Here is a 26,735-nt window from a genome sequence, read left to right on the forward strand (position 1 = left end):
TTGGGGAGCCACTGCTTTTTATTGCAATTTGCATTACTAATACAAAGGTAACATAAATACAACAGGTCCAAGTACAATCTAATGATTAGACATTGATTTGAAATCAATCGACCTTCAAGAGACAGTAACACATGAACTGTGCCTGCAGTGTCAGTGACTTAGCAAAATAAAGCTGCACAAACTGATTTGTTTTTTCTCAGTTTAAAGCAGGTCTGTAGCATTTCTTTAATATTCAGGATGGCTTATTATTTATTACTTGCAGGAGCGCTTATCATTACACCATCATCATCATCATCATCATCATCATCATCATCAACCCTGAGAAGACCCCAAACTGATAAGAACCCTACATGACTTGATATTTAACCATGTCATTTTGTGCGTATTGTAGCATTCACCGGTTTTATATATAATCTCAGAGTAGAGGATACCTCACTGGTAAAAACAATGATAACTTTATTGTAATCTTACATTTATTTCACATTTCTACATTGTCAATGTGTAACTGTGATAGACAATGTCCCTCTGCATGTCTACCATTGGCACATTAACAATTATTATGAAACTAATTAGCTACATAGTATCCTCTTTAAAACTGTACATTCATAATAGATTGAAAAGCAGAAGGACTTGTACTAATGTTTTGGAACATCAGTGAATATTCGCAGTCCATGCATTCCTTGAATCTCATCCTTGAGTGCCTGTGGAGGAGAAAACAAAACCACTAATGAATAAAATTCAACTAATGCAAAAATGACCATCTACCAGTGTTCTGACAACATATCCTCCAAAGTCACTCTTGAATATCTCACAAGCATATACAGTACTAATAGAGTATGGACCACTGGACACATGAGTTTCTTAAAAACAAACAAAAAAACCCCCAAATGACTACTAAATTAGAGCTGTACAATATGTCAAACCTACCTGTGGACTAATTTTTATAATGTCTTACCTGATTGACTAACTGGTGTTGCTGAACAGTCCTTTTTCCTTTGAACTCACTGGACTCTATATGGATCTCATACATGGCGCCACAACCACCTAAACACAACAACAAATCACAAGATGTCATTTAGAGTCAAGTTTATGCTGTTCCCATATGGTTGATACACAATAAGTAAAGATCTATATATTCATAAGATTTTGTAATTATTATATAAAGAGTAACAAATAGGAAGGTGCCATACTTTAACTCAATGAAAATTCATTCATTTTGTGAAAGTTCACAGCAAGCATAAACATCAAATTATATTGGATATATTGCTGAGATTATCAAACCACTGTTCATAAAAGAGAAATGAGATTCAATATTTCTCTCAAACCACCAAAATATTTTATTTGAGCTGTAAAAATGTCATATCAAGTAAATATACTAGTAAATACTGTATATGTATAGAGGTCAAGTATATCTACTGAACTTGAAATGTTAGCCATTTGAAGCTGAAATGGTTAGTCAATTAATCAATTAACAATAAATTAATCTGCAAAAATTTGGATGATCAATTAATAGTTTGTTTAGTTTTAAAGCAAAAAATGCCCCAAAAAATCCACTGCTTCCAGTTTCTTAAATGAGAATATTATTAGATATTATTATCATAGTATACGGAAAAGTGTCACTATTCTCTGACATTTTATGGACCAAAGTTTTACTGAGAAACAAAATCAGCAGATTGATCAAAAATGCAAATAATCATTTCGGGGAAATTCAGACTGATGGATATATTCCACATCTGGAATATATTAATTGGAATAAAGCAGCCAGAAAAAACAAAACATTCTTGGGTTTGAATACTTAATTCAGTTTAAACATCATAGCTTCAGTGAAGAGCTGGAGCAAGATGCTGCAGACCTGACTGCCCACTTAAAGGACAGGTTCACAATGTTTTAAGTCTGTCTTAAAACAACATTCAGGTGTCCATATTGATGGCCAAAGAGCAAAACCTCCTATCTGAAAAATGCACTTTTTTGAGAAAACTAAAAAAAACTTCTTGTTTTCTTCCAGAATGCTGTTTATTAAGGATACTCAGTACATAATATATTATGTGTTAACAAAACCAACTAGGTATTAGTGCCTCGCAAAGTGCAGATAAGAGGTTTTTTCCCCACTTTTCCTGGATCATTTTGCAGATAGGAGCTTTTGCACTTGGTGCAATTTGGAAGAGGTTCTACATAACAATGCTCTAAATGAAGTTAAAATTAAATATATTTTTATATTAATATAATTAAAATTAAATTAAAAACAAAATTAAGTTTCTTTTCAGGTAAAAAAAATGGGACAGTGTTGTAAATGTAATAGTTACATCGTAGTATACTAAGGTCAGAATTCAGCTCGGTCTGGTTTTGCACTTTGGCCATCGATATGAACACTGAAAGAGGTTTTCCTTGCTGTAATCATTCCTCCTGTTCATACTGGCTGTTAAAAGATCCCCTTCAAATGTGCTTTCAATGTAAGTGATGGGAGCCACACTTACAGTCCACAGTGTGTCCATACAGTTATTTTGTGTAAAAATTAATTTAAAATTTGATCTGAAGTTTATATGAGGCTTCAGCAGTCTGAGTTAGTCATATCAAGTGTATATCTGCCACATTTACAGTCTTTTTAGCATCAAATTCCCTCTTTGTGTTTCCCTGTTGAGCTGCGGTGGAAGTATAGTAACAAAAAGAGGGACTTTGGCACGAAGAAGACTGTAACATTGAAGATAACTATATGATTTGACTAATTTGGACGGCTGAAGCTTCATATTAGCTTCACATAAACTTTTAAATACATTTTTGCACAGAAGGAGGCTTGTGGATTTTGGCCTCCATCACTTACATTATAAGTGCATTGTGAAGGGATCTTCTAATAAACAGGAGGAATGATTATGACAAGATAAACCTATTTCAATGTTCATTTGAGCACCTGACTGTTGTTTTAGGACAGACTTGAAAAACTGTGAACCCATCCTTTAATGTAAACAAAAAGAGGAAACTGGATGTTAAATGATCAATGAAAACAGCTATAGATGTGGTGGCATCACCTAAATAAATTGCTACGTCACTCCCTATAATTTAGGAGCAGCCAATCACGTGTCGGATCTGTATGTACCTGATATATCCACAACTTTGAGCGATGAGGCTAACGGGAACTTCTCCCGCAATATCTTTGCGATGCGGTCCTCTCCGTCTGTGTGTGTGGTCAAACATCTGTGCAGCTGGCCAGAAACAACAACCTGAGGAGAGCAGAGACGAGCAGCGTTAACTCAGAGTTACATATTCACCCTCTACGCTGCGGCGCAAGGACCGTAAAAGAATAACGTTATTTACTTGATTACTGCGAAGAACCCGGAGAGCAGCGATCATTGTGCCGGTAAAGTTCCGTTTACAGGCCAACATGGTGAGAATACAGCTGCTGTTTAATCGGGTTTTAATTATGGGACGTTTGCAACATTCAAGTTCAGCGACTCATGTCCTCAGACGGCGTCGTCCCGGTGATATGACGTCACACATCCGGGGACTTCAGGGTAACGTTTTTTGTTTTTTTGTTTTTACATAAAATGAAATGAACCAATACAAAAAACATATTTAACCTTATTTACAATTTATATAAACCTTTATTACAATTCTCTAGTCAAGCTGAAAAATAGAGAAGCAACAAAGACCCAAATCATATTTTAAAACATATTTATTTATTAATTTATTCCTCCTTCTATGTATTATTTTGCTTCTTTTGAATGTAAACAATCTTGCACATCCCTCTACCAAATGTTTGGGTTTTTTTTATTTTTTGGTATAACTGAATTCCTATAACAGTCAAGGAGGTTGCACATGAAATTAAATATATAAAAATAACAAGTCACATGGTGTTGATGGAATAACAGCAGAATTTTATGAATAATTTTCTACAGAAATAGCACCTTTTTTATTTGAGGTTTTCATAGTCAATAATGAATGTCTTCCACCTTAACTGATACAAGGTTTAACCACACTAATTCCTAAACCGAAAAAAGATGTTCTGCTTATTGATAATATCTGAAGTCATGAAGGAAAAGAAAACGACATTTGTGAATCAAAAAATGTACCCATCATAATATCACAGTAAGAATAAAGTAAATTTGAGGGTCTTTACATTCAAAATATATTATAACATCCTTAACAAAAAGTTTTCAATTATATTTATGATGGAAATGAACTAAAATCTGACCAAAATTTGGATACAAAGTTATAATTTTAAAAAAAAGATGAGTGAGTGATTCATTTTCATTTTTACAAAAAGCAAAACGTAAAACAAAAACATTAGTGGGGTATATCTCATGTAAATGTATTACTCTAGCCTTATTGGGCATACTGAATTTATATTGTAATGACCAAGTTTCATAGGATTTCTTTATATGTGTTTTATATAAGGAATACATTATGGTAACCCATAACAACTCATGTATATTTAACAATGTGAAGTTTTTATACTTGATATGTCTCTCATATGTAGTAGAATTATGAAATAATAGTTATGTATGGTAATGTTGTGAATGAAATAATGTATGAAATCTGATAATGGCATGTGAGACCACTGACTGCAGATAAGAACATGATGAGAGATACAATAACCAGTAGTGAAAACATACACACATCTAACTTGTCCAGGTGCTGAGTCTATAAAAAACTGTAAATCTGAATTATTTCTCCCAAAGGACTTGAAATGCTGTTACTGTTAAACTTTCTTTTTAATTTAAAAAGCAACATTTGAGCCCAGACTGGCTGCTCGCCATATAATTCTAATGAACCGTTTTTACGGCACACATTTTAACTTATTAAAGCAAGAAAAGCACAAGTGGAACTAATGACATTAATTATAGCTCTTTTCCATTAATTGACCCAGTAAGTAATTACAGTGAGCCAGTATGCACAGTACCAGAATCCTGGTCTATTGGCATACTGAAACACAATGCAGTCTTTATTCATCTTATTAATTAAACCTGTGCTTATATATCATAATGTTTGTTGTGAAAAGGGTCTGTAGATCTCTCTGTTAAGGGGAATTCATGATAGTATAACACTCAAAAATATTTAATCATATTAAGTTAGGTCATAATAGTTACTACCTTTTAACATTTAATGTTTTTCAGTTCAACCCTCTATATCATTCTCAACAACAACAAACCCGTGAGACAGTTGAAGGGTTTGGCTCCTTTTAAAGTTCAAATTGACATTTTCATGGTAGTGACAGCTCTGAATGAGAAGGTTATCTCTCTCTGCAGGTTGTAGTGCCCTACATTTATGGAGGTAGAAGAGCAATTAATGGCTGTTGACAGTGGGCTCTTTTCTTCTTTTCACTATTGGTCTGACCTTTGTTTGTTCACAAGAGGTATGGGCACAACACAAAGCTAGGCAACCATCAAGGAGGCCTTCCTAATGTCAGTAATTACTCTAAAGAGCTGATCAGTGTCCGAGTTGCTGACGTCAGTGTCCTTTAAAGACATGATGTTACCGGAGTGAGTGAACAGTGTGCAGGTGCAGAGACAGAGATGGGCAGCTCTGCTTTCCCTATACTGACTTTAATTGTTCTCTTCCTCAGCAGGACTTGTTATGCTGAGGATGATCCAGAGGCTCTTTCCTGCCCAGAGTACCAGGAGGGCTTCGACGGCTCCTGCTATGAGTTTGTGGGTCTTCAGCGATCCTTCCTCAGTGCCCAGGGATGGTGTGAACGAGGTGGAGGACACCTGGCCTTCATCCTGAACGATGAAATGCAGCAGTTCCTTCAGAAGCACCTGGAGACGGAGAAGGACTGGTGGCTTGGGCTGGCACCTGCCGCTCCAAACCTCACACTCGACTCTGAGGGTAAGAGGGCATGTGACATAAACCAGACTACATGTTGCATGGCTTTTTGTAACTCTACATGTATTTGATGGCCAGCTTGAAAAAAAGCTATGTTGCAAGGGCCAAAAAAATATTCATAAATGGGTTTAAAAAAACCAAACATTTTCAACAGCTAAATATTTTAAGTATTTTGCTTCATATATAAACAACACATTTTAGATATCTGTGATCAATGTATATATCTTGAAATTGACTGTGAAATGTCAGGAATGAATAGATTACCGTTTTGCTGTTATCTCTGTAGGCAGCTTGCATGTCCATTGTAGAGACTTAAATGTGTTTGTTTACTGACGTTTGTTAGAAGGCTGGCACGTTGGGATATCTCCACGAAGCAGCCGGCATGATGACAGATATGCTTCATTCTCTTTGGCTTTCTCAATAAGCTTGCTGTCAAGTGGCCTGATTTACAAATGTTTTTTTTTATTTCCTTCTCCAGAGAATGAGTCTTTATCATTCATTCACCCTGCCTCTAGACCCTTCTATTGCTTTGTTGTTTTACAACAAATCCCTAAATTGCACCTTTGACAATTAACTTACCCTGATGAAAGACCCATAGAGTGACCCTTTCTCAACATCTATAGTGATGCTGATCATTAATGTTTGAGCAAATAAATTCTTGTGATTTTTTGATCATTCCAAGGTTCCCTTGCATGGCTGGATGGCTCAGATGTCAGCTATAATAACTGGGTGAACATGCCAGATGAACAAGCAGCCTGTGGACATATCCTGAGACAGTCAGGCTTCCAGTGGGAAGCCACAGAGAACTGTAGCCAGGAGCTCAACTTCATCTGCCAGTTTGGTATGCACTCATTAATGAATCAATGAATAGAGTTAAACCTACAGTATGTTGTAGATTATGTTTTCTCGCTTAATAATCCTTTTTTCGTTCTCCTCAGATTCTGGGAAATCTATTGCATGTGATGGCCAAAATGCCACATTACAGTGTGGTTCTGGTCAGGTTATAGAGATAGACGACAGCTTCTATGGTCGGAAAACAATTCACTACTGCCGATCCAAACTTACAGCCTCACCTGCATCTTCCCAGGAGGAGTGCAGCTGGATAGATGTGGTAGATTCTGTGACAGGTATTATGAAATATATTTTTCATTAATGTGACTGTAAAATGTAAAGAACCAGCCTTGTTTTATGTCATGTTATGTTATGAACACAGTGGGATATGTATAAATCCAGGCGAATATGTATAATAGATCTAGTTACTTTACTTCGCTTTCCGACACATTGGTATGAAAGATGAACCATTTTGATGAAGGCATATTGGTATTTAAAATTGACAGAAACACCAGGCTTTGTTAAAGCAGCTTTAACAAACAGGCCTGCTAAAATATACAAAAATCACCACAAACTACGTCTGTGTTTCATGCTTTGTGTCAAACACAAAAACCATGATTGCCCTGTGACTGCATACGAAAGGATTACACTGCCAGAAAAGACATTAGGCAAATCCCTTCCTCAGAGCTGAACAGATGGGCTTTGATGTAAATGTACTGTCACATTCACAACAGTCTGGGATTAGTTATGCTGGGGGAATTCATGCAGTTACTAAGCAAATAGTTAGTATTTCACCTTATTGTTGGTATACCTCCCTAAGTAGCTGTTAGCCCCTCTCATTATAGAAACACCAGTGAGATTACAGTATTTTATTGTAATAGGATGAAAATTGAAGTTTCATGCTTTTTAGCCATGCTAACAGTAGGTTTGAAAATAATCTGGATCATATTCCTGACAGACATCATCAAACACTTGACTTATGTGTTATTTCCAGACCATTGCCGTGGACTGCAGGCTTGCCAGGCTCCAGTGGATCTGAGCTCTTTTGGAGAACCCTGTCCTGTGCTGGGAAGTTACCTGTCAGTGGAGTACCACTGCAAACATGGTCAGATGTACAATTTGTCCCTTTCACTTCCAGTATACAGAGAATATTCTCTCTTTAACGCTACTTATTAAGCCTTATCGGGGAACTATGTATTTTAGGTATTGTTGTGTTACCTTCCTGTTTACCTATTAGTAGCTATTTTGTTTGCAGTTAGCCAAAGTTGTGGTTTATGTCATCAACATCAGCCTATGTATTGCATGTCTTGTGTTCCTCTTTTTGTGACTCAACCAATTGTTCTAGCTTTGCCCTTTCATCTAATTTGCCAACAGAGCGACAGTGCATAGCCTCTCAAGCTAAACCTCTCAAGCTAAACTTTCAACTCAATCAAAAGTTTGCCATACAGGTGTAATAAGAGCGAGTTTAAGGTTGAACTTACATAAACTGCATGTTCATATTATCTGTTCCAACAGGACTTCAGTCTACTATGCATAATGTTAGTTTGTGTAATGTTCAGGTTCATGTAGATGAGATGATCAACAGCGGAGATCAGTATATGACTATGTTTCAAATTCAATTTCAATTGCTTTAATTTCCTCTCAGGACTCCACTTATTGATGACTAAACTGGCAGCCGTCTTTGATAATGTCACCATCACTGTGAAGTGGCTCCTTCATCCGTTTGAAGGAAACCTCACATGCACACTGAATGCTGGAGATGGCCACACTATTGATCCATACAGCCCAGAGGAGTGAGAAATACTTAAAATAGAAAGTTCTGGACATACAGTATGTAGATGATTTTATAAATATAACCTGTATTTATGCATTTAACTTTTCGCTTACCTGTCTCACAGGACGGAGAGCACAGTGATACACAAATTCAAGCATCCTGGTGTTTTCATGGTTGGAGTGGAGTGCACTACCAGCGACTGGCATGTTACAGCTCAGAAAGCAATAACCATTCAGGAGCCTGTTGGAGAATTTGGTGCCATCAAGTGCTATAGCAGGAACATATCAGCAGGTGGCACTAAATGCAATGTGTATTATGGCAGGCCTGTTCAAATTCAGGTTATGGTGGAGGCGGGTGAGTCAATCTAATACTGCAGGTGATAAATAATGCTTTTAATAAATTTAATTTCTCAAAAAATGTAGAATAATATAATTCCCTTGTTTGCTGTTAATAGGTACAAATGTTACTTACACAATTCAACATGAAGACCGTTTGGTTGCAAATTCATCAGTGGACAGAGGCATCACACCCCACAACATTACACTGAGTGCAAGTGCAGTGGAGCAGGTCGAACTTGGCTGCTACAACCTGACTCTTACTGCCTCTAACAGGGTCACAACCCACACAGTGTCCACCAAGCTGGAGCTGTGTCTGCTGGAGCCTGTCGAGGGACTGCAGGCCTCAGTGCAAACAGAGGAAGGCGAGTGTCCAGACTCCGCTGATCTCATTATTAGTGTGTCACTGGAGCGAGGAGCCCCTGTGCAGCTTCTCTTCTCTCTGACTGGAGTCAATGACACTCTCTCCGAGATCAGAGACATGCTCACCGGAAGCTTACAAGCTTATACATTCTCCAGCCCGATTGAAGGTACTTGAAGCTTAAGCTGTGCTGTAGTTAAAGAAAATGAAACACTCTTAGTAAATAACACATGTGCTCAATATATTTTAAATTCAAACTCTTTTGGTGAAGGACTTCTGAGAGTGAAAGTACAAGCCATGAATGCCCTCTCAGCCTCTGATGTTGATGTGGACTTGGAGAACATACTCCAGGCTTGTCGTAATTACTCTGACTTTTCATCAGAAGAACACGGAAACACAGTATGTAGAAGATCAGTATCAATTAATAATCACTTGTGCACTGAAAGTTTTTTGCGTAACTGTAATTTGTTCTAAATTCAAATGCAGTCATATGTGCAGTGCTGATATCTGCTTGTTGCTGTTATAACACAATGGTTTTGTTTTTATTGACAGACGGATGATATGAGTGTTGATGACTCTCATGACTTGAGAATCAATGCTACTCCAGAAACTGTGGTTGACTACACTCAGAATGTCACACTGACGGTAACAGGAAATCATTCATTACCCAGTAAAGGACTCGCATTTGAATGGAAATGTAGTAAGTACAACAATTACTTGACCACTGAGCATTTTAAATTAGCCTAGTTAGCTTGTAAAACCATAATTTTAGAAATTACAGGGTGACAGTTGCAACACAATTAGAGGAGTACAGGTAATCCAGTTCAATAACTGTAAAAACTGGGAAAACTTTGAATGTTCAGTATTTGTTGACATGTTTGCATAAACATTAATATCCTGTTTTTAGTGTTATCCTGGTTTGATCATTCAGGAGTTTCTTATGTTCAATGCAAAAATCCTGAATATTCTGAAGATAATCCCAGTTTGGTTTCCAGCTTTCTGGACTCTTTCTGTATTTATCACTCTGCTGGGTTTGGTTTCTCCTTCTGATCACCAGTAACAGAAGATGGGAGTGCGAATACAATTTATTCTTACCAGTGTCTGACTTTCACTTTAATTTAAGCATGTAGCTCATGAATTGCCATATTTTATGTTTTACTGACTAACTACTACATAACTCAATGTGTGGTAACACCTGCACACATGACAGAAACCTGCCAAAGCTGTTTATATGCCACAGTAAACTATTTATATATTATAGTTTCTCAAAACAAGGATAAGGGCTTACAGTATGTCGGATTTTGAAACCAGAATATGATGTTTATGAGATTGTGGTATCGTGTTGATATTCTACTGGACTGCATTGTGTTGTGTATATAATGATTAATGATGTTAGTCTTTACACAACAGCAGCACTTGACTCTCTTTATTGTTTTGGTGCTATATTGAGGTTTTGCTTCTGTTTCTACTCATACAGAAGGAAATTGCAAATGCGGAGAAAAAACGAAGGATGAAACTCACGTTATTGACAAGGACTGCCTCCCAAATCCATTTGAGATAATCGAATACACTGTAACTGTGAGGAAAACAAGCTGGTTTAGGAAACGGGTTGACCTTGCTTCAGCTTCTAAGTGCATCACTGTTGCTCCAAAGGAATTCACAGATGTCACCATCAGGTAAAATGGGACCACTCAGACCAAATACTCATTTATTGTCAAAACAGCTTTTCTGCAGGTTGTTGACAGTGGTGTTAGAAATACTGTTAACTAAGGAAAACGAATTTCATATACAGTATTGTGGCTATTAAGTTTAAGGTTAATATCCACTTGGGATCACTGAAATTAACTAATTGATATTTGATTAGTATACTTGTTTAAAACTACATTAAACAGAGTTGATATTTATTATCTTGTAGATTATAGAGCCCCACACATGCACTAAATTCACAGGATATCATGACAATTCACAAAGTTTTGGTTTCATGAGAATTTACTGGCTCAAAGGGTTCAGGAGCGAGAACGAGACTGAGAAGCCCTTCAATACAGAAGTGTCTTTTATTTGAATATGTTATGATCATATATTTACTGTTTTTCTTGCAGCTGTGATAATTGCAGTTCAATAAATGTGAACAGCCACGTAAAGCTTAGACTGAGCTGTGTGACAACTTGCCCAGACATAGTTTGGTATATCGAGGACCCCAATCCTTTGACAGTGAGTCTGAAACTGCATGTTAATGCTTTTTAAACAAAAACATAAAAGATTAATTTGCTGAATGATTGTTGTACACAGTTACAGTGTGTTATGTGATTATATTTTCATAGGGCAACGTCCAAACCTGTTACGCCAGAGCAGGAAGAAGCCCACCTATTGAGAAGCAGGATGGCAACACTGAACTTATTGTACATAGCCACCTTCTGAAAGTTTCAAGAGACACATTGCAAAACATCAGTGTGATTGCTTATGGTGCGTTCTATGGTTTTATAGCCTTTTGAATCCCAGCACTTTCATCAAAATTGATTTAAAAATGTGTCATAATTTTGTTTGTTATAATAGGAAAGAACAAGACAGGTTTTGCCAAGTACACTCTGCCAATACCGGGTCCAGAGCCAACAGAACTAGCAACAACTGAAACACCCGCAGACCACAGCGCCGCCTCATGTAGCATCTCTCCACTGTCAGGAACGGTGCTCGATGCATTTGACATCACCTGCAAAGCAAGTCCTTTCTGCTCTACAGGCTGTCTTTATTGCTTCAAAACAGACACTGGTGAGAATGTATTGCGCTTTTGTTCCTTATTTAACAATTTACAATTAAGAAAACAAAAAGCTCTGTTACACAGGGAGCTTTTGAAAAACAAAGAGAGAAACAGGAGTATGGTATGTGTTAATTATTAGGCCAGTTGATTTCTGGATGTTACACAAGAGTCATAGTAGATTATAGTTATTGTTGCACATAAAATAAAGCTCCTCACATGAACCAAAAAAAAAATATGTTGGTGATTACTTACCTTTTGAAGAATGTTCTTTGCTCAAAAAATAAGTGCCAGAGATTAATTTGATTGCTTTTGCCGTTCATCACCTGTATGCAGATAAATAATCAAGAATCCATTACGACTGTGTAGCTAATTTATCTCTTTGTCTTCAAGGCAAACATCTGCGCTGCAGCAGTGCAAATGAGGTGAAATCTGTCTTCCTGCCTCTTGGAGATAAGAACAACAATTACAGCTTGTCTGTTGTGGTGACTGTAAAAAATGAGAACGAGAAGGCTACCACAACTGTCGCCACTCAGGTTTGTCATCTGTCAATAATCATGTATCTTAAAGAGAGAGAGGAAAGGGCCTGGGGGAATCAAAATTGAAGAAAGAAGTTGCCCAGTTTATCTGAAGGTCTTAAAATTATTCAAAAATCATTTTTAAATGGTTGTTTATCTTCTTTAAGGTACGAAAAAGCAACTCCAGTACCTCTGTGGAGACTCTTCAGTCTGCAGTGAAGGATACTGTGACTCAGTTAGAGAAGCAAGGTCTGCTCTCTGGTGAGGCACTTGGACAAATATTCACTTCAGTTTCTGATATGCTAAACACAGAGACCAGTGAGGATCAGAAAGACGCAAGGACGAAGGTAACAGAATATGGTTTAGGTTGAAACTGTGCAAGTCAATATGTTGCTGTGATATTTTTGAGGCTTTATTGGTTTCTCAGAGTGAAGAGCCGAGTGATATTAATCAGCACTTTCTTCTCTTTCAGCTAAGAGAGCAGATGTTGACCAAAATGACTACAGTTCTGCTGGACTCCCCCAGCAACACAAGTCAGGAAGTGCAAGTGACAGCCAGAGCTGTGGCTGGACTCACCCAGCGCTCAGACGAGCTCAGTCCCTCTGCTCAAGTAGAGTGCATTAGATCAGTTCTGCGATATCTTCAGTAACATGGTGTAGAAACATGGGGGAATTATTTTTTATTATTAGCTAAATTTGTAAAAAAAATTTTAAAAAAAGATCTGTTTTATTGTGACAATATGTAAAAAATGCATCTTAGAGGAGTGTTGTATCTTCAGTTAAGTATAGAAATGCTATAAATGACCTCTTACAGCCAGTATTTCATGTCAGTGGAGTCTGGATTAGTGAAGAAGGGAAGATGAAGTTGTTGTGTGCCTTGACTTCTTGATTATCTGGAGTCTTTATCTTCAGATGTAGGACAGTTTGTTTTTGCATTTGACATCACCAAGCAGCAACCTGCATGCTGTTTGTACGTTTTTACAAATCTTTAACTGCTTTTCTCAAATAAAACAATCTCAAAAGTGTTTTTTATTTTTACAAAAACAACTTGAATATTTGAAATATGTCTGTCAGCTTCTTAGACACTGATCAACTTTTGTTCTTTCCTGTTGCTGTATTTCGTCTCCAGGAAGAAGCGGGTTCATTGTTGGTAGACCTCAGCTCCTCCCTCAACACTATCAGTGTCAATCAGGATGGTGGAGATGATGGAGAAGTTGCGCAAGCAGCTACACCAATAGTTGAAGCAGCCAGTAACATATTAAATGTTTCATCAAATGTGAGAGCAAAACTACCACTGCTAAATGTTTTTTTTTTTCTCCATCAGTTCTCTATGCTCCTTACTAAACAAGATATATGTTTTCCTCAGAAAAAAGTCTCAGATTTTCTTCTTACCGGGATAAACAATGTTCAGAGTGCTTTGCTGAATAATAAGAAACTGAATGGAGACCCTGCCATCATTGATTCTGGTCAGATCAGTGTGTATGTCAACAGGTAAGGAATGGCTGACACTGGGAACATGTAGTTGATAATTTATTAGGGTGTCCTGAAATTACAAGATGACTCTGATTCTGCTTTCTGCAGAGTTTCCCCAGAAACCATGTGGATGCAGGATATAAATGTCCAGAAGAACAGCTCATCCAGGTTTTCCTTTCCTACTCTGCCTGCTGACGTCCTCTTTCCAGGGGAGCTGGTGGATGTGAGAGTAAGTGTGAGCGCATAGGAAGGAAATAGAAACAATAAACATTTGAATTTAAAGATGCAGTCATTCGACAGAATGTCGCTGGCCTGTTTAAGTGTTGTATTGCTCTGCTTTGAACTGGCCAGTATACAGATTTGCTTGACATCTCTGCATCCTTGGTACCCACATCCAACAGTAACACAAAAAGTGAACAGCAAAACTATTTTATCCCTTATAAATATTGTGGTCGTCATCCTGACCAATTGGTTACAAGTAGGCCTCATTACCTTTATTGTTTGTGCTCTTTTAGGGAAGTACACGTCACTTTGAAAATGCTAGATAGATTAAAGAGGAGAGAAACATTGTTTCCCTGAACTTTATAAAAATCTAACATCTGACCAAACTATTTAACGAAAAGAGATAGACAGAGCCATTTATCCATAAAAATGTACATACAGTATCAAGTTTGCACATGCCTTCTCATTCAAGGGTTTTTCTTTATTTTTACTATTTTCTACATTGTAGAACAATGCTGAAGACATCAAGACTATGAAATAACACATATGGAATCATGTAGTAAACTAAAAAGTGCAAAACAAACAAAAATATCTTTAATATTTTAGATTCCTCAAAGTAGCCACTGATGACAGCTTTGCACACTATTGGCAATATCTTATGTCTCATGTTTTTCAATTAACAGGTGTGTCTTGTCAAAACTTAATTGGTGGAATTTCTTGTCGTTCTTGTTGTTCTCTTCAGTTGTGTTGTGGTGAGGTAGCGTTGGTATACAGCAAATAGTCTGATTCAACTACTGTAGAAATCCATATTATGGCAAGAACCGCTCAACTAAGTAAAGAGAAACGAACGAAAACCATCAAACGCTATGATGAAACTGGCTCTCATGAGGACCACCCCTGGAAAAGAAGACCAAGAGTTACCCCTGCTGCAGAGGATAAATTCATTAGTTACCAGCTTCAGAAATCGCCAATTAACAGCACCTCAGATCAGAGCCCACATCACTGCTTCCAAGAGTTCAAGTAGTGGACACATCTCAACATCAACTGTTTGGAGGAGACTGCATGAATCAGGCCTTCATGGTTGAATTGCTACAAAGAAACCACTGCTGAGGGAGACCAATAAGAAGAGGAGAATTGTTTGGAGTGGGATGGACATTAGACCAGTGGAAATCTGTACTTTGGTCTGATGAGTCAAATTTTGAGTTTTTTTGTTCCAACTGCCGTGTCCTTGTGAGGCACAGAGAATGGGTGAGTGGGTGGTATCTGCATGTGTCGTTCCCACTGTGAAGCATGGAGGAGGAGGTGTGATGCTTGGCTGGTGACACTGTTGGTGATTTATTCAGATTTCAAGGCACACTTAACCAGCATGGCTACCACAACATTCTGCAGCGACACGTCCATCTGGTTTGCCCTTAGCAGGACCATCATTTGTTTTTCAACAGGACAATGACCCAAAACACACCTCCAGGCTGTGTAAGGGCTGTTTGATCAATAAGCAGAGTGATGGAGTGCTGAACAGATGACCTGACCTCCATAATCACCCAACCTAAACCCGACTGAGATGGTTTGGCATGAGTTGGACCGCAGAGTGAAAGAAAAGCAGCCAACAAGTGCTCAGCATATGTGGGAACTCCTTCAAGACTGTTTATTTACTACATGATTCCATGTGTGTTATAAAGAAACAAAATGTAAAAATAAGGGAAAAACCCTTGAATGAGTAGGTGGGTCCAACCTTTTGACTGGTGCTGTACATTGTTGAAAGCCGAATCAGTTCAAATTGAGTCACTGTTGTGCAGTCTTTATTGTTTATTAATATATCAGCCTATACCTAACTTCTCACAGATGATGAGTTTTGAGAAGAATCCATATTCTTGGACAGAGGAAAACATCACAGGAACTGTAGGATCTCTCTCTCTCACCAGAGCGAATGGCACAGTCATCCCTGTTGAGAACCTGCCCGAGGAGATAGAGGTAATATCAGTTTTTGAGATACTTTATTTAGAGTTAGTTTATATTGGATTAAATCTGTCGATTTTTCAGAATAATGTGTTTTTGTATCACTGGGGGTTTTCAGATTCTCCTTCCAAGGCTTGACGTTGGGCAGGAGAACAGTACTGTCTTGGATCTGGCCAATTTCAGCACATTAATAATTGATGTTCCCTCACCTGACGTAACACTGGTGCTGAAAATGGAGCCCTCTGAAGACATTTCCTTCAAGCTATTCCTGGGATACAAAGATTATCCAAGTGATGAGAATTTTGTAGCCACGACTCAGATCCCTCTTGAGAATGTGAAAGAAGGTATCAGTAAAAACACCAGATTTACTTTTATAGTTTATATGATGTGGCTCAAAGTCACACTTTATGAGTTGAGTTGAGTTAACTTTATTGCCATACAACAAACATTGTTTAGAATTTCCCTTGGTGAGGTTAACACAACATACTACTAATAAAATAATATACATAATAACAGTTTAAAATACACAAAGCGTCATAAATATAAAAGATAAGCTAAAAATCTTACACCTTAAAGTGTGGGAGATTTGCGATTCAGAGGTTAAAAAACTTAAACATATGAAATACAGGCTAAATACCATAAATCATTACAAAGACAACAAAATGTATTTTAAAGTGCCAAAGGTTTACTATTCAAGGGGTCGAATAGCCTCAGGGAACATATTTATTTTAAACTGCTTGTATTTAAAACAGAGTTTAGCGGCACCATGTCGCCATATTTCAGCGCCATCTTTTAAGTCCTCAAAGAACATAATATGACAATGCTGTCTGCTGGTTGTCCTGTCATGAAACAATTCCTGGCTCTTCAGGCACAGGTCTATATCTTACAGCTATTGACATTAGCATCATCATCATCATCATCACAAGTGTGATAGATAAACCTTTGGGATGCATTGATTGTCCATGATTGATGCATTTTCCTAAAAGATTTGTCACTATTTTGGGTGAAATTTTGTCTGATATTACATTATATTGAATGTGCTCGCCACAAATGCAACAAAGTTTTCTTACAAAAAGAATAAACACATGAAGTAGAAAGTAGAACCAACAATTTGGTTTCCAGACTAGACAGAAACATTTAACTGTTCACAAAATTGAAGTTTCATCCCATTAGCAGTCAGTGTGTAGCTACAAGCTGCCATCTTACAAAGTGTCATTGATCAAACAACTGGACCACATATTCATTGATATCATATTAAGTTTTGGTAGAGGTCTAAAGCCTGCATGTGTGTATAAACATGGTGTCATTTTAACACAGAGGAAAAATATACCTGGGTCCTTGGTCCCAAAGATAGAACAGCAGATGTTGGAGTGCACTTCCTTGTTATGAAGCCCGTTGTAGAGCCAGGCGTCAAATCCATCAACGCCACTGTCAACGTCATTACCATCGCTGCCCAATGCAAATACTGGAATGAAACAGAGTCTTCCTGGAGTGAAGATGGGTGCAGGGTGAGTGCAAAATCAACAAAGTTTTTGCATCAATACATCCTTGAAAAGTGAGCTGTAGAGTGTGATCTGCTGCTGGTTTTCCTTTTTCTCTAGGTCGGTCCACTCACTACACCTTTGGTCACTCAGTGTCTCTGTAACCACTTAACCTTCTTTGGGAGCTCTTTCTTTGTCATGCCAAACTTAGTGGATGTGTCACGCACGGCTGAACTTTTTGCCACCTTTACTAACAATCCTGTGGTGGTGTGTTTTGTGGGGGCCATCTTTGCTGCTTATCTCCTGGTGGTTGTGTGGGCACGCAGGAAAGACATCCTGGACTCAGCTAAGGTAAATCTCAAAAAAGACTTTCACATTAATGTATGGTTAATTTTAAATCTATGCCAGACCACATAGGGTCTAATTTAGACTTTTCTGCTTACACGTGTAGTTTAAAATCGTAGAAAGTTCTCAATTCATTCCCTTAAGCAAAATTATCAATACGACAGCATAATAATACCCCATTAAAGGGACTGCATTTTAAACGTTATCAAAGTGAAAGGATAAAAGTATTTACAGACTAACACATGCAAGTATTAAATGTAAAAGTACTTATTGTGGAAAAGGGTTAATTGGTTTGAGACCCTCATTTGTTTATGTTGCTTTATTGTTGTGTTGGGAATCGACTTCTCTGCTAACAGCTGTGCTTAGTTCTTGAGCAGTAAAAATGAGGTATACTCATGTAGGGTACCAGTACTTAAAACCTGTGCATTAGTACATTACTTAAAGAAACATACTGAGATACTTTATATAACTGCACATGAAGTTCACATTTGAAATGCCAGCTCTGTAATACAACAAAATACACTCACAGCATTCAAATATAAAGCATATACTGAAGGTATTTTAAACCCCTTTAAACTCTTAATTTAAAGTAGCTTACGTTTGATAATTGTATAGAATTTAGGGAGTTTTTGGTGTATGAATTTCCTCTTAATGTTGTGTGTTCACATTTACTTATAGGTTAAGATAACAGTGCTTGAAGATAATGACCCTTTGGCTGAGTATCGCTATATGCTGAATATTAGCACAGGGCATCGGCATGGTGCATCCACCTCCTCTCAGGTCAGTATGTCCATCTTGACTGACCCATTTTTCCCCCCATTAAAGTTTAGATAGAGGATGTTGTATTGCTGTACAGACTGTAAAGCTCCCTGAGGCAAATTTGTGATTTATGATATTGAGCTATACAAATAAAATTGACTTCACCTGTTATGTTTTAGGTGACGATAACTCTGCTAGGCACAGAAGGAGAAAGTGAGCCGCACCACCTGACAGACTCTGAGAAGCCTGTGTTTGAGAGAGGAGGGGTGGACATGTTTCTGCTCACCACACACTTTTCCCTTGGAGAGCTGCAGAGCATCAGGTTGTGGCACGACAACTCTGGAGCACACCCTGCATGGTACAGCATAGACGGCATAAGATGATTAAATTAAAGTTCAGCTTGAGTTTGTACTGTTACTAAAAACACAAACACACACATTATTAATGTTGCCTGCAGGTATGTCAACAAAGTGATGGTGCAGGATCTGGAGAGTGGTCAGAAATGGCACTTTCTGTGTAACTCCTGGCTGGCTGTAGATGTGGGAGAGTGCTCTCTCGACAAGGTTTTCCCAGTAGCCACAGAGGAGGATTTGAAGAGATTTAGGTAAGACGAGCCAAAAGTTTGTTAAAAATACGTTATAAAGAAATCAGATGTAATTCTGTATCATTCTTGCTCTATAATGACCTTGAATCCATCTTGATTATTATTCAATACTTTCTAGTAATCTGTTCTTCATGAAGACAGCCAAGGATTTCCGTGACGGCCACATCTGGTTCTCTGTCATTAGTCGACCTCCCTGCAGCACTTTCACCCGTGTGCAGCGAGTGTCCTGCTGTTTTTCCCTGCTGCTCTGCACCATGCTGACTAGCATCATGTTTTGGGGAATCCCCACAGACCCCTCTGAGCAGACCATGGACCTGGGTATGACACAAAATAATAATCATGCAAAGCTTTCAGGACATTACAATCTAGAAGAGGTCATTACGATTGAAAATTGCAATAATTTTACTCTAAAATACTTTCAAATTAGTGTCCCAAGATCCTACTTTAATCCCCCCTACACACACACTCTCTCTTAAATGCACTTAAGAAATCTGATTATTCACAGTTTTTGGCAGTTTGTACACTGGACATGTCATTGACAAAGACCAACACAGACATCAAAACCATTACAGTGACAGAAGTGCAGCAGGATGAAAGAGAAAATCACTGCACAGAGTTTTGCATTCTGAAACTGAAACAAAAATACCAATACTGAATGCTTTTACTCACAAACTCACTGTACTTTGCAGGTCATATCGAGTTCACGTGGCAACAGGTTATGATTGGATTTCAAAGTTCAATCATCATGTTTCCCATCAATCTCCTCATTGTGAGTATCTTCAGAAACACTCGTCCTCGAGAAAAAGCCGCCAAAGCAGACACGTCTAAGCAGGGAAAGACTGGCCGAGTCTCTCCCTCACAGACTTCTTCCCCTCAGAAAGAGCAAAAGGACATCACACCAGACACTGTGATCAAGGTGATGAAATATGAATCTGTATTATAAACTGTGAGTAATAACTCCTTTGTTCTGCATGTCTGAAACACCTCATGTGGTTTTTACATTAGGACATAAAGAGAATTGCCCAGTCACTGTCAAAGGCCATGAAGAGTCCACTTCCTCATCTGGAGCTGAGGCCTGGTCAGCAGGCTGATATCAACACGCTGCTGTCTCTGGTGGAAGACATCATCAGGCAGCAGAACCGAGTGGCCGGAGACTTCTACAATGATGCCTCCAAAAGGGAACGCTCTATGATCCTCAGTTTAGGTGCAGTCAATCTACAAGGTAGACTGCACCATGCCTTTGATATCCTGTGGTCTCAATATATTGCCTGTTTCATATGGAAAAACAGACTTATGGAGAAATGCCTTTAGGGATAAAAAGCCAATTAGTAGTAAAGTATTAGTATAAAAACCAATTAATACACAGACAATATAGATATTGAATGCCTACAAATTGAGAAAAATATGTATAAATGTGAAAACAATTTATTTCACATATATATTTTATCACTTATTGCATCTTCAGAATTGATTTTTCCTTTAGCTGAATTTAATTTCCTTCAGTCAGCTTTTCTTCATATGATGTGGCATGATTCATTTTACTTTTAATTTGCAAGTTAAGGATGGATCAAAATAATTTCCTCAATATCGAATTAAAGCTAGGATTATATATAATCTACATACAAATTAAACTCTCCAGACTCATGATTCACTAATCATGTATCACAGCAGATACTGCAGTTCAGTTGCTGGTATCTAGGGCTGTCTTGCCAGTTTGGGTGAAGTCTGGCAAACTGGTCGAAATTAGGCCATACCACACTCTTGAAGAAAATCCTGCTGAAGGTGCAATACGTTTTGCTGATGGTAAAATAAATCCACACATGGGAAGATAAATAATGTTGATGGAATAAGAAATGATTCTGAATTTGTACAGTAAACATTTGTGCCATGCATTTATAATTATATGTATCAAATGACTCCAAACAGCAACTTTTCATTGAACTGTTGATGTCTTTGATGACGTATTGGTATAATGGATTTAATATCTTAACTTGGACAGAAAACAGTGTGTGGGGCAGCCCCGAGAGGACTTCAGACAGGGTTCAGAAGAAGAGCACCAACAGCAGGTATCTGTATAGGCAGCTGCGTCATGTTGAGAAAGAGCTGGGTTTGCTTGGACCTTCACGTTTTCCAAACCCAGACAACTATGACCGAGCCATGCAGCAGGTTCAGGGAATGAGGAGTCTGCTGGAGTACCACCTCCCCTCATCCAGCCTGGAAGGAGACCCGCTCGATCGCAGCCCCAGTCCAGAGGAGAGCATCAACAGGGACACTACCAAGAAGTGCTGTCAGGGAGGGCTGCCATGGTGGTTTGTCTTTGTTGGCTGGATACTGGTGATTGCAACCAGCGGTGTGTCAGGATACTTCACCATGATGTATGGGCTGACGTACGGGAAAGACCGTTCTATAAGCTGGCTCATCTCCATGGTGGTCTCCTTCTTTGAGAGCCTGTTTATCACTCAACCTCTGAAGGTGAGGACATTACAGTGCATGGTCAGATATTAAATAGCAAATGTTATGTGTTAGGAAAGCTATTAATTAACTGCCATTTAACTGGAGTACAGAGAGTTTCCAACCAATGTCAAATAAGTTTTTTTAGATATATTAATGATATATTGATATAATCCTGCTTCAAATGGGGGATTCTTTGTTTGCGATTGGATGATATTGCCAAAGACTGATGATTAATTTATGCCAAAAAGTTCAGCTGACAGCCAATGACAACCCCATAGATGTACTTCCCAGTACTACAGTACATACTTATTAACATATTTATAATACATTGATCATTATGGGCTTCTTTGGTATTGAGGTCTGAAAATTTTCTGTCACAGGTTCTTGGTTTTGCTGCTTTCTTTGCTCTTGTTCTGAAGAAAGTTGACCAGGAGGAGTATGGAGAGCCTCAGATAGATGAAAGTCTCAAAAACTCAGGTACATTTTAATGCTTTACATTTGTATTGCATTGTTTTGTGTGGAAAAAAACAACAACAACTAATACATGAGTACAAAATTCCTTCTCAGATGATATTGATACAGTGCGAGGAGCAAGAAGAGACAGCACATGCAGTTTCTATCAGCCACCACCCCCAACTGACATAGAGAGGATGAGGAACAACATGATTAAAGAGCAGAAAGTCTTCATCCTCATCAGGGAGATTCTGAGTAGGAAACACGCTTTGATACATAACAGCATATGAGGCAGCACAATACACTGTAAGATGCCAAAGTAAGATATGTGTTTGTGATGCAGCCTATATGGGATTCATGTGGATGTTGCTCCTGGTGGCGTATGGCCAGCGGGACCCAAACGCTTACTTCCTGACCCAGCACATTCGGCAGAGCTTCAGCAAAGGGATTTCAGACAGTATGAGTATTCAAGATGTGTTCAACTGGGCAAACACAACTCTGCTGAGCAACCTGTTTGGAGATTACCCAGGTAAACATGTCTGTTATGTTAATAACTGTCGTAACGGCACAAATCCTTGCAAATTTTTGTCCAAACATAACAATATGGAAAAAACATGTATAGTAAATGATTGCACTTTTTATTTTTATTTAAGAGTTCACTTGATACATAAATAAGTAGCTAAAAGCAGCTTATTGTTCATTTTTGCCTTAAGTTTGCTGCATTGATAGTAAATTACAACCAACAATAAATTGAAATCCAAAGCTAAAAGTAGGAGTGTTTACAGGATTTCTGTGTATTTCAAATTTAAATGTTGGATTATCTATAAAAATGTACTCTAAATATTTTTGTCCTTAAAATAGCATTGTACTTGAATCACTTGTCAGTGCCTCAAATTAAGCTGCAAAATGTGTAAAAATAATGGAGGATGGAGTTTTTTTGACTAACTGTGACAAATAAAACTGTTTTATCTGCAAAAAGTGGTTTCACAGACACAAAATAAGGTGGACTAATCTTCCATTCAAATGTCACAGGATTCATCACTGATGGAAACTCAAAGTTAGTGGGTAACGCACGTCTTCGCCAGGTGAGGGTGCAGAAAAACTCTTGCGACATTGCTCCCTCCATGCAGCAGTCTGTGCAGGACTGTCACGCTGCGTACTCGTGGGAGTTGGAGGACACGGGCTCCTATGATCCAGGCTGGAGCCCCTCTGTGGCGGATAACACCTCACAGAGTCTTCACGGCCCATGGACATATCAGTCCCAGGGTACACTGAGGGCCTACCCCATCTGGGGCAATGTGATGCTCTACAGAGGAGGAGGGTTTGTGGTGGATCTGGGGCCGGATTTACAAAACTCCAGCAGGTAGTTTTTAATATTTGAAGAAACTCCTGAAATTAACTTGGAATGATAGAAAGTAATGGAACGATTATCCCACTAATTAATTTCTCCAATGACAGAAAATTAGTCAACAGCAATCAACTAATTTTAAGTAGTTCATCTAATAAAATTACCAAACATTTATAGGTTCCAGCTTCTCACTTGTAAATAATTGCAGCTTTTCTCTATTTTTTATCAATAAAAACTGAATCCCTTTAGGTTTGTTGTGTGCTGCTGAACTGTTCAGACAGATTGAGCAACTGAAGGAGTCACCTTGGTCTCTAGGATGTTGAAATGGAAATGTGGCCTTTTTTTCCAACATTGTATACAGTAATTGGTTTATTTAAAATGGGTTAACCAATAATGGAAATAATTGTTAGATATCTTAAGATGTGAGGCAGATAACATAATAGCATAATTCAGTGTAAATTAGTTCTAAAGCAAAACTCATGTTGCTTGTTCAGTTTTTTGGATTGTTGCCTGTTTGGATTTTATAATTGTGTCATTATTTGCTTTAATGTCTTAATCAGTGGTGTTAGGAAAGAACTGGCAGTCTTGAAGCATGTTGGAACGTATTACATTTCTAACCATAAAATTTAACTATGCGTTGCATGTCTATATAGATCCCTTCAATACCTTTATGAAAACACCTGGCTCGACATGTACACACAAGCGATCTTTGTCGAGTTCACTGTGTACAACGCCAACGTCAACCTCTTCTGTATTGTCACGCTCATGCTGGAGACCACAGCCATAGGTAGGTAGTACATGTTCAGTTATGAGACCTTCAGGGAAACCTCAGTTGTTAAACATGATGTTGTGTTTCATTTAGGAGCTTTCCAGTTTCGCAGTGAGCTGCAAAGTGTGCGTCTTTACCAGTCAACCGGTGGCCTTCACATCTTTGTCATGGCCTCTGAAGCCATCTACTTCCTCTTCATTATATATTACATGTTTGTTCAGGTATATATTTATTATACTTTTAAAGTACTTCCATTATCAGTAATAATAAAGTTTCTCATCAAGACGAATCCGATAAACTAGACAAGGCTGCACTCATGTCCTGACAGGGAAAGTTGATGAAGAAGCAGAGATGGACTTATTTCAAGAGTAAGTGGAACCTGCTCGAGCTGGCGATCATCATTCTCAGCTGGAGCGCGCTGTCTGTCTTCATCAAGAGGACTTTACTGGGGAAGCGGGACATGGATTTCTACCAGAACAACAAACACCTGTGAGTTACAATACTGATGTATGCTTTTGTGATTCTGTTCTGATAAACAATCACTAACATAAGGCTACATCAGACTCTGTCAACCTCAAAGAGAATACTGTCATTTTAAGTGACTACACCATAATCTACCTTGAAAGGAATATTTATGTCGACAAAGTAAAAAATTATTTCACCAAAATCTGCTTCTATCTCCAGCTACTAATAAGAATGATCAGAAAGTACTTGAAGTTAGATGAAAGTTCTCAAGAACATGTTTCCTTGATCTTCAATTGTCAGTATTATGCAGATTAGTATCAGTTTAACATTTTTGACATTGTGAAATGTAGAATATTGATTTGATTGTATATTCTTGGAAAACAAAACATGCTTTTTTGTGTGTTGCTGTAAGCAGAAACGCTGTATTGTGCAAATACATTTTTTCAATCGTTTGTTGAAACAATGGTCTGTTCTCTTATGCTCTCTCTCCAGATATGCTAGTTTCCATGAGACAGCCAAAGCTGATGCAGTTCTGGGGTATCTGATTGCCTTCCTGGTGCTGCTTGCTACAGTCAAACTGTGGCACCTGCTGAGACTCAACCCCAAGCTGCACATGATCACAGCAACACTGCAGCGAGCCTGGACTGATATCTCAGGCTTCCTGGTGGTCATGACCATCATGTTCCTGGCCTACTCCATTGCTGTGAGCAGTTTCCCACACTTAACATCAAAGTGCTGCTGGAGTCTCTGCTTTTCTTCCTATTTTATCAACACTCTAGGGGGGAAACCCATTCAAATGTGGTTATTAATACAGAGATTAACTTTCAGATGTTTTAATTCTATTTTACAGTCTAACCTGATGTATGGGTGGAAGCTGTACTCCTATCGGACTCTGCTTGATGCTGCTCAGACCATGATCAGCCTGCAGCTGGGTATCTTTAACTACGAAGAGGTCAGTGTATGACTGTTTTAATTGTACAGCACAGCAGATTATGACAGCTGTTGTTCAGCGTATTTCTTCCTTTTGATCCCTCAGGTTCTGAATTACAGTCCAGTGCTGGGTGCCTTCCTCATTGGCTCCTGCATTGTGTTCATGACCTTTGTGGTGCTGAACCTCTTCATCTCTGTCATCCTGGTGGCATTCAGTCAAGAGCAGATACATCACAAGGTAACTCACCCATGCAGAGTCTGAAATGTTTGAATGTTGCTGATGTCAGTGTCTGCTTGTCATTGCAGTCAACTGTGACCACTATCTGGAAATTTATTGTACAAATACACAGAGTACATGTGCGAGATTTTGCCGTTCATCATGGAAGCATATTTGATACTCTTTGAGTTATACATACTGTATTACTTACTGTTCTACAGCCGTCAGAAGAGGATGAAATTGTGGACCTGATGCTGATGAAACTCTGCAGTTTGTTTGGACTCAAATGTAAGAAACAAGGTGACGACAGCCTAACTGAGAGGCCAGATATTTCATCTGCTTCAAATAATGGACTCTCAACAATTTCTTCAGGACATCACAAGGGTTGATATATTCCACTACAGTCAAACAAAAGAAAGATATTATAAGACCTACAGTATGCTTTGCTTCAGTTGTTGCTTGTCATGGCTTGCTTAATTTATTCATGCCACCATGCTGTTGCTTTGTAACTGCATATTAGCCCTTGCAAGTCTATAAATTATTAGCATTTCTGGCTACTGCTGCAGAGCTGTCACTATTGTAGGAGAAGGTGAATCAATCAGAGAAAGTAGGAACTGCGGATAATCCATATGTTATGCACTGAGGCACTGTATTAAGTCTGCTGCATATTTTGTTAAATAAATACATTTGTGTGTCTGTGACTAAGCATTGAACAATATAATATTAATCATTCAGTTGTATTATGCATCAATCTGACTCTGAGATATAGCTGAGATATTTGATGAAAAACCGTTTTGATTCTGCAATAAAAAAATTAGCTTTATATGTCATTTTTTTTTACATTAGTGCTCTGTATTATAAAGGATACAATG

The 26,735-nt window shown here is 38.2% G+C and overlaps 2 protein-coding genes across 4 annotated transcripts; one reads left to right on the top strand and one right to left on the bottom strand.

Annotated features, from left to right (window-relative positions):
- bola3 (bolA family member 3) lies at positions 1–3,488 on the bottom strand. The gene is made up of 4 exons (XM_067589081.1): positions 3,310–3,488; positions 3,092–3,215; positions 956–1,044; positions 1–701 (listed from the first exon to the last, which is right to left on the bottom strand). The coding sequence occupies exons 1-4, from the start codon at positions 3,376–3,378 to the stop codon at positions 636–638; spliced, it is 348 nt and encodes a 115-aa protein (XP_067445182.1). The 5' UTR covers positions 3,379–3,488; the 3' UTR covers positions 1–635.
- LOC137182682 (polycystin-1-like protein 2) lies at positions 3,370–26,564 on the top strand. Of its 3 annotated transcripts, none has more exons than XM_067589067.1 (42): positions 3,370–3,506; positions 5,561–5,820; positions 6,500–6,658; positions 6,756–6,944; positions 7,643–7,753; positions 8,294–8,441; positions 8,547–8,776; positions 8,877–9,287; positions 9,390–9,517; positions 9,671–9,818; positions 10,596–10,794; positions 11,218–11,329; positions 11,440–11,581; positions 11,672–11,884; positions 12,264–12,406; positions 12,556–12,735; positions 12,861–12,998; positions 13,517–13,663; positions 13,754–13,878; positions 13,969–14,089; positions 15,925–16,053; positions 16,157–16,382; positions 17,356–17,546; positions 17,640–17,870; positions 18,543–18,644; positions 18,803–18,981; positions 19,081–19,227; positions 19,346–19,545; positions 19,917–20,143; positions 20,233–20,449; positions 21,227–21,699; positions 22,062–22,158; positions 22,249–22,389; positions 22,478–22,663; positions 23,167–23,497; positions 24,136–24,269; positions 24,345–24,472; positions 24,580–24,740; positions 25,209–25,419; positions 25,567–25,668; positions 25,753–25,884; positions 26,085–26,564. In XM_067589067.1, exons 2-42 carry the CDS (start codon positions 5,727–5,729, stop codon positions 26,250–26,252), a joined length of 7,251 nt encoding a protein of 2,416 aa, XP_067445168.1. In that variant the 5' UTR covers positions 3,370–3,506; positions 5,561–5,726; the 3' UTR covers positions 26,253–26,564. The 3 variants fall into 3 exon arrangements, with proteins under 3 accessions (XP_067445168.1, XP_067445162.1, XP_067445154.1); XM_067589061.1 differs by having other exon boundaries at positions 3,383–3,506; positions 5,558–5,820; XM_067589053.1 differs by lacking the exon at positions 3,370–3,506 and having other exon boundaries at positions 4,519–5,820.
- Positions 26,565–26,735: the final 171 nt, after the last annotated feature.

The sequence above is a fragment of the Thunnus thynnus genome, chromosome 1 (assembly GCF_963924715.1).
Source record: "Thunnus thynnus chromosome 1, fThuThy2.1, whole genome shotgun sequence".
Taxonomy (NCBI): Eukaryota; Metazoa; Chordata; class Actinopteri; order Scombriformes; family Scombridae; genus Thunnus; species Thunnus thynnus.